The 8,956-nt window shown below is 38.9% G+C and overlaps 1 protein-coding gene across 1 annotated transcript; it reads left to right on the forward strand.

The window, feature by feature from the left end:
• Window positions 1-486: 486 nt before the first annotated feature.
• lrrc3 (leucine rich repeat containing 3) lies at window positions 487-3,502 on the forward strand. Its single transcript, XM_024287272.2, has 2 exons — window positions 487-914; window positions 2,175-3,502. Exon 2 carries the CDS (start codon window positions 2,469-2,471, stop codon window positions 3,297-3,299), a length of 831 nt encoding a protein of 276 aa, XP_024143040.1. The 5' UTR covers window positions 487-914; window positions 2,175-2,468; the 3' UTR covers window positions 3,300-3,502.
• The last annotated feature ends 5,454 nt before the right edge of the window (window positions 3,503-8,956 follow it).

An 8,956-nucleotide genomic window follows, 5' to 3' on the forward strand; every position in this document is an offset into this window, starting at 1 on the left:
CACTTCCCATCATCCATCGGTTTACATTTTCTCACACTAGCTTACAAGCCCTCACACTCCAAGCTAACAATAGGAGTGCAACAAAAATGTCGCAGATGCCATCTTAGGCGAGGAAAATGAAGACGTAAATGGATTTGTATGTTTGTATTGGATGCAGCAGAGCAGGGAGATTGTGGTTTGCCAACTATAACCTCTATGTCACACCTACAGACTTTTTCCAAAGGCATTTTTTTGTCCGCTTTTGATTCATGATGTTTTGATTAAATAAATACTACAGATCTGAAGCCTAATTTTCTTTATATACTGTATCCTCCATCATGAGAAAAATGCAACAAGAACACGTTAGAAACATGATTTTCATTGAAGTGATTCTTTAGCTCGATCACAATGATCAGGACCACCATTTTTTATTAGAACTACTTGAACTCTCCAAATGAAAATGTTGATCTATTTGTAAACATGAGTCACTTCCTACTCCCCCAAAACAGGAAAATTCTCAACATATTCCATGTGTTAACGTAAAAGAAAATCTTCATTATGGAGTGAAATTCATATCATTAAAAGTTACAGCTAAAACACGCCCTCGTTTTCGCTCTTACCTCAGACAAATTCCATTTGCTTAAAGGGGTCGGGACAGAGCAGACGAAAAGGCAGCAGACAGACAGGAGGCGGGGGGGAGGAGGGAGAACAGCCAAGAGAACAGCAGCGAGAGGAACGCCCGCGCGCGCAGGCGGGACCTCTCGTAGCGCGGGAGGCGCGCGCTCCCCAGAAAAGAGGCTCGAGGTGAGCGGGACCGCCGCACCTGCTCGGACACCTGCTCGCTCATCAACAAGTGCAACCAGAGGCGAAAGGAGCGATGTTTGAAGACATGGACACATTTTCTTTATTGTGAGGAACTTTACTGACGTTTAAGTGTAAGTAAGCTCTTATTATTAATATTTCTTTCCTGAAACATTATTTGTTCTTACAGCATTTGGTACGATTTAAACTCACTAGCTTGCTGTGCATCTTCACTTTTAGCTAATTTTTATCTTCAGACTCATCTCCTTTTTCGTTTTACCCCATCAACCTATTCTGAATTATTTTTAATGTGTAGTTTCTAACAAACTTAACACAGTCTTTTCTCAATTTTCTCTCGACCTCGCAGCTGTAGTGCAGATTTTAATGGCATTAGGAGGATCTAACAGGGAAAAGGTGTGTACTGACTCCCCTCTACGGAATTAAGGCACTCCTCTGTTTTGTGGGGTTTCTGTTTTTCCTATAAATGTCTTCTGCAGTCCTGTCCAGACAATTAGAAGATAAATATAGATCTACACAAAAAACAATGTTTCAATCAATTACTAAATTATGTTTGGAAGTCAAAGCCTCACTTTACATCTGCATCTTTCCAGAGGCATGGTGCTGCACCTGGTTCAGTGTGTCTCCACACCTCCTGCTGGGCTCTTTGCTAATAAGAACAGCCCTATTTTAAACTCAAGAAGGTGTTATGCTGATATGTGGCTTCAAGCTATACAAATCATTTACCAAAGGAGGCGGGGAGGGGGTAGGAGAGGTAAAAAATGAGAAGACAGGGAGCTGATGACCTCGAACACAGCGAGCGGTTTGCTGCTTGATCAGCCCACCAGAGGGAGCACACTCCTGAGGTGATGATTGTCCCACAACACAGATGGTGTCACGTTTGAGAGCCCTGGGCTGTTAGTCTCATACGTCTGTGTGTGGGACGGCATGTGTATATGTATATATTTATATAAATTGTAATTGTTGCAGTAATATTAATGGTTGCTTAATTTTTCTTTCCGTTTTGAACTGTGCAGCTCCCTAAGATCAGGAGCTAAATGATGATCTGCATAATTGAATGAGAATAATCCAGGTTGTGACCTATTTGTAGGGGCGCCTGCTGGTTTATGAGATTTTTTTTTTCTTCTTTTGCCGAAATGAAATGGATTCTTCTTGGTAATCGAGTTACACATTTTGTAAACACCACGGGAAAGCCATTTACTGTGCTCATTATAGAAAGATGGAGGCAAGTGGTTTAAAAAAAAAAGACTTGTGCATGCTGGAGTTAGTCTGCTGAGATTCTTTTGGAGTACATTGTGTCCATGCTGCATTCAATGCCTTACTTTCTTTTAAAGATTAATACTTATTTTACTTTCCTTTTTTTTTTCTTTCTCCAGCACTTGATGTGTGGATTCCATCGTCGCCTGCCTGGCTTTCTGAAGGTTTCAGCATCCTCATAATAAACGTGAGATTACAGGTTGCAGCTCAAAGATGTTGAGCGAGCGGCTCCGTATTTGGATGAGTTCTTTTGAAATATATTTCAAGAGACTGTATATAAGTCCTTGGAATCAATTTTAATGGATTACCTTCAGAGATTTCCACATGTGTCTGTGAACAAACTGATCGTTCTGGCACTTTGAGCTCTGGATTTGTGATTATCGTCACAAAAACAGATTGGGACATGATTGCTTATGCCTGACAGGACTTGTGAGAGGACACTGCTGAATATGCAGGACTCGGCTGGAGTCGGAATTACCAGGAAATCCCTGATGATCGGTGTCCGGTTATGGGTCTTAATGTGTGGGATGTTTTCTGCAAACACGTCGGTCATGGCTTGTCCCTCGAGTTGTCACTGTATAGAGAAAAATGGCTTGACGGTTGTCCAGTGCATGTCCCGCAACTTGGAAAAGATTCCACCAGATCTTCCTAGAGACACCGTAGTCCTGCTTTTGGCAGCCAACCACATCACCCACATTCCCAACCACGCCTTCAGAGAACTGCACTACCTGCAGGAGCTGGACCTATCCAGCAATGACATTGAGACTGTGGACCCTGGAGCATTTCAAGGTGTCTCTGACAGCCTCCTCATGTTGGATCTATCAAATAATCACATCCAAAGTGTACCCAAAGAGGCTTTTGCTCGCCTTAGGGCGAAGATCAGCCTCTCCAACAACCCTTGGCACTGTGAGTGTACACTGCAGGAGGTTCTGAGGGAGCTGCGGCTGGACCCCGAAACGGTCAATGAGGTGATTTGCCACACGGCTGTGCAGGAGGAGTACGCCGGAAAACCAGTCATCCACGTGCTGGACTCAGGGATCAACTTCTGCAACTTTCACCACAAAACCACCGACGTAGCCATGTTCGTCACCATGTTCGGCTGGTTCACCATGGTGATCGCATATGTCATCTACTACGTGCGACACAATCAGGAGGACGCCAGGAGACACCTGGAGTACCTCAAGTCCCTGCCCAGCAACTCGCAGATTAGCAAGGACTTCGACACCATCAGCACGGTTCTTTAGCAGGCCTGTGCTGTGTGTGTCTGATGTAAATATCAAAACGGTGTGTGGATGAGGGGTTGTAAAACAAATGTTTTCAAGCACAAAGTTATGTAAATAATGATTTCAGAATTTTTTTAGTTCAAAAATAATTTATTTTGTACTTTGGAGAAATGTATATTTTTGGGGGGGTCGTGTATGCGCATTAAAGGTCCAGTAGCCACAGAGCAATGAAGTAAAGTAAACTAACATTTCCATGGCCGATGATAGATTTAGGTTGGAGAGATATATCTTCCTTCCTGCGAAGTTTGATCCACAGTATAATTGAATCTGGGCTTGGGTGAACGGGTACAAGGAAGGTGTCCCCTGCTTAGTTTGCATTGACTGATTTATGCTTGCCACACTACAGCGTCAAGGCGAGGGCCGTTTTACGCAATCCCCACTAATATACAGGACGGATCATGAGGCCATCATTCAGTTTGCGTGACATACACATGACAGCCCAACCTTCAAACCACATTGAATCTGGCCCAGGGTTTCATTTCAGTCTGATAGTTTCTTTTTATTCTTGTGCATCCACTGTTAAAGTGCATGTTTTGTGTAAAATCTATCTCCCATCTCATTTTCCTTTTCTCTTGTATTAAAAATAGCCAAGACGCCTGCATCTAATGCAGAGCTGCAGCCCTCACTGAACACAAAATGCCCTCAATTGTTTTTTTTTTTTTTCCAGTGTGTAACTTGCTGGAATTAAAAACATTTCCTACTTATTGTTAAAACAAATGTTCTCTATATAATGGAATAACATGAAACATTTATTTAGAGAGTGGAACAACATAAAGCCTGAAATTCAAATGTCCTACTTTAAAAAGCTTTTTCAAAATAAGTTATTTTAACCTATCATTGTTGTTGCTATTGAATTAAAAGAAGCAAAAATAAATTATAAAGTGACCAAAAGAAAAGTATTAAAATTAAATAAAATAATTATCAGTAAATGTTATATTTTGTTTTAGTCTCTTCCAACATTTTTGGCAACTTTATGGATATAGATGCTCAACAATCTAATCAAGATTATTTTAATATGATATACTCAGAGAGCAAAATAAAAACCATTAAATGAAAAAAGAAAACATCATCTGAGGTTGTATTAGTAACCTTTATTTACACAAGTCATTAGATGTGTTTGGAAATAGCTGACTTATCTGGACATACATGAAGTGTTAAACTAAGCAGAAACTGAAGAAGGAGGCTTGTAACAGCATAACTAAAGATCCAAGCCAGTTACACAGTTTAACCATAATCACTAGTTTCATCAAAGAAGAGAGTTTCACACAGCCAAAATCTCCTTGTCGTGGAAGATTAGGAATACTTCAAACTGAGATTTCTAAGGCTTGTTAAAGTCTGGTCATCCGGAGCTTTGGAAAAATCCTAGAAGTTTCTGATGATAAGAAACTTGTGTGGAAAAATTCGATCTCTACAAGTTTTCATCAGATGTGTCAGAATGTATAAAAAAACAACACTTTTTATGCTTCATACACTTCTTTGTTCCACAATTTATCTTAAAACGATAAGAAAATACTTTGTTAATCCAAGTTCTGTCTGGTTTGTTTACACATCTTAACATATTTGCATTTTAACAAAGTAAGCGCTCTCTGTTCATCAAAACTTTTTGTTTGACCTTTAAATCAACTAAAATGATACATTTTTGGACAACCTTAAAATGTCTTAATATGTTTCATTCTATCATTATAAAACTCAATACTTATGGTCTAAACAACCAGTAATGGAAAAAAAAAAAGTTTTCAAAATTAGGTACATGTTTAGTACAATTGATGCTGGTCCTGTGATACACAACTGCAACCTCAGTCTGATCTGGATTATTCTGAAATATAGTAATATCATCAGACATAATTCTAATTTGTAAGTGGAAATCATGATAAAATGCCGATGATGTTACCAACTGGACTGAAAAGTATTGGACCAAGGATAGAGCCCAGTGGTATACCATGACTTACTGGTAAATCAGTGTATCATAGCCAATCACTTGAAAAAACTGTAAAAGCAAAAGATCAATGAGTTAGAATAAGTTGTGATACTCCCTGCAATAACTATAACATGTTTTAGACAGTAAAACAATATGATGATCATACATAACATTTTCAGCACAATTTTTTAACGTACACACATCTAAAATCTGAGGCCAAGAATAAATCTGACACTTTACCCCATTAAACATATTTAAATAAAGGTTTCAAATTAATGTACGAAGCCTGTCAAGATGTTTTTGTTCAATACAAGATTTCTCAGAGTATGATCAATTCCTTACATCATCATCCAGAAAAACTTAGCTTCAGTCTGAATTAAAAACATTTTAATGATGTCCACAGTGAATTGTTTAAAAAAAAAAAATGTTTGTTATTGAGATTAAAACAGTACACTGGATAACAATCACTAAAATAAAGTAAAACAGCAAAGAACAAGCCTAAATTTCATGTTGTCACTCCCGTCAGCACTCACTACAATGACATCATCACCATCATCATCATCATCATGGGTAATATTAAGACTGTTTCACAAATGTCTTCCGCAAACCTGGAAATCAGAATAAATACCCCAAAAATGTGTCCAATATTTTGTAATCAAATCAATTTCAATCAAAAAATCAGTTTCCCCATTGCGGGAATCTTTCCGCTCTATTTTATTTATTTTCTTTAAAAAATTGAAGTAAAATTAAAGCACTCAAATGAGTTGTCAAATGTTCATAAAGGTGTTCATTTTTACATGGGGTTAAAATGTAAACCAAATCTATGGCGAGTTATCCATTACGCCATTATTTACTTTTAAATTGTGAAGTTTTTCACTTTTTTTTTTTCTTTTTACTTTTGGATTGCACATAAAAGAACTGGACTGAGTGAGTGTGATGTCAATCACAGATAATGACACTTCTGGCTCCAACAGAATGCAGTCGATTCAGAGGCAATTTTTATTGACACGGACATTGCCACGTTGAACCTAGACATAGTAAACTGTGATTGGTCCGAGTCGGTCTGAGTCAACATTTCCATGCCAACCACTCTTGCCAGTCAAGAGTGAACTTCTTAGAAGTCCTCACTCCTATCACTAGAAAGCGGACTACACACTCTAGCATTTTATAATGAGAACACAGTGGGAGAGTCTAGTTCTGTGGCAGAGTACGTTCTATATTTATTTATTTTACCGTCCATTTGCAATGATCAATGAAAATAACAGATAAGCGTGTCACTTGTAAATGCACATGTCAAGCAAATGACTTTTGGCAGGTTGGGTTTGGTTAGAATGCTTACACCACCCCCACCTGTGTGTAAGTGCGTCTGTTCTCAGCATGCAGGTTGGCTGGTTGATCTGTCACTGTGAATGACCCTTCCTACGTTACACAGCCTCCTACTTCATGGTTGCATCATCGCGTTAGCTCCACGCAACGCTGTGAGACTCAGTTGAAGGTCAGAATTTACAGTGGAGGTGAGGGATGTTCTATTGGCTTAAAACACTTGAGTAAAAGGTTCACAATATGGTTTGAACGTTTGGACTTAAACGCACACACAGGTGAGGTTACATATCAGTTGCAATGCATCAGTAGAGAGATGCAGCACAAGAAAAAAGCCATTGTTAGTGATTGGAGTTTAATGAAGTGAGATTTTACTTTGTTTATACCTTTTTTGTTTTTATTTGAATATATTTATCAAATGGGGCACTATTTGTGCAATTTTTAACCCTTTTACACCTTGGCTTCAGCTCGAGTGTTGACACTCCTTTGACTACCGTAACTCTTCAACCGTTTATGGAATTAATGTAAACTAGCAGATTCTGAAGCAAGGAAAATTAGCCTTGCACTAATATGCAACACTTTAAAGTAGTTAAGTGCTTACGCAATCAATGTGAATAAGCTGATTCTGTAGTGAAGAAAAGCAGTTTTCAGAATCATCAGTGAAAAGCTGCTTTTCTCCACGTAAAAATCAGCTCTTTCCCGTCAATTGCGTAGTCGAAGAGTTGCCGTGCGTCAAAGTGTGATCATAGGTGTCGCCGTCAGTATCTCCTTGGCTCTAGTGTTAACATTTTTTTGACAACCATAACTCTGCTGCTGTTTACACAATTAATATAAGTCCAGTGGCTGTTTTCTTTTCTTTTTTTTTGTATCAAAATCATTCGATTTCACACTAATCAGTAGAAAAGTGACGATCTGTCAAATGCTACACACACCGGACAGGTTCAAGAACGCGCTACTGCAGTTTCTTAAATGTGTATTTAGCACATGGTGTTCACACTAGTCAAGCAGGGAGGGGATTCTTTCTCCTTTTTTACTATTTTTACAAGCATGTTGGCCACCCACAGTTGAAAGAGGCTTGGTCCAAACTGTTGAAGTGGTGCAAAAATGACAAATCTTACTCCAGGTTTTTTTTTCACAGTTCTATTCCAATATATGAAAGCCTCTGGCCAAACCCAAATTAATCCCCTACCCCTGCGCCTTCTCCGTTCCCTTACATGTAGCCCTCCAAACGGAGAGCTGTGGAAAAATAGAGTCTTTAAATTCGGACATCACTCCCACTTGATGACGTCATCAGTAGTTGCTGGCCAGCTACGTTAGCGCAGAGCTGCCAGCACATCGATTTTATAACTCATATAACTGTCATATACTTCCAGCCGGGCACAAACCACAAATAGCACGATCAATTTTCAAAATATTGGCACTTCCGTGAATGAAAGTGATGCCATTGCCAAATCCAAGTTCTTGATTGTTCAAACTTTTGCCTGGTTTAACTTTCAACCCATGTTTTGTTGTAGGTTGATCCCAAAATGCACGTAGCTACACAAAAGTGCAAGAGTTTTGAACACAGAAGTCAAAGATATGCATTTTCTTGCATTTGCATACTGACTTCATTGAAAGATGTTGCTCCAATGTTGCTGAGGTCTGCATTCTGCCGGCGACATCTATGGTGTTAAAGGGTTAAACTGCCTCAAAAAACAACGAATTTTCATTGATTTTGCTGCAGTCTTGCAGTGTTATGAACATAAAACAATATATTTTTTTTGCCTTTTTATGTATTTTTTATTTTAGGGCTTGCTTGAAGTGCCTACTCTCCAGGGTTTCTACACTAAAGCACTGTGCACTATGCTCGATGGGTGACTGTCACCTTTCCTTCCACCAGTGCAGACATGAACCTTTTCAAATGTTTGTTGTTTTTCCTGTGACCGTATCCGTGGTGATCCCTGGTTGTCTTCAAGCAAAATACATCTTCAGTAGATACAATGAGTTCAGGAGGAGGCAAATTTTTTGTGTATCCTTAGGTCTTTTTTTTATTTCTGTAAGTGTTACAAATGTATTTGTGTGGTTTTTGAATTGTCATAAAATGTGTCAACACCCTCCAAGGTTTTGAGAAGGAATCCATGCGACATATTTGTGGTTCCTTTGTAAACTGTGTCTTTGACAAAACTGCAATGTGTTTAGTGCCGGGTTAGGTCCCTCTCGTGTCCTGTAGAATGTTTTAGTCACCGAGTTGTATATTTCTGTCATAGAAATGAAAGGGCTCTGAATAAATTTGTGATAATCACATTATTACGTTTGTTATTATGTGTATCTTATTTCTAAGATTCAAAAGGACGCCTTTATGTCAAAATAAAACATCTTTCTTTTTCCCTTTTTGGTTTTG

The sequence above is a fragment of the Oryzias melastigma genome, linkage group LG21 (assembly GCF_002922805.2).
Source record: "Oryzias melastigma strain HK-1 linkage group LG21, ASM292280v2, whole genome shotgun sequence".
Classification (NCBI taxonomy): Eukaryota; Metazoa; Chordata; class Actinopteri; order Beloniformes; family Adrianichthyidae; genus Oryzias; species Oryzias melastigma.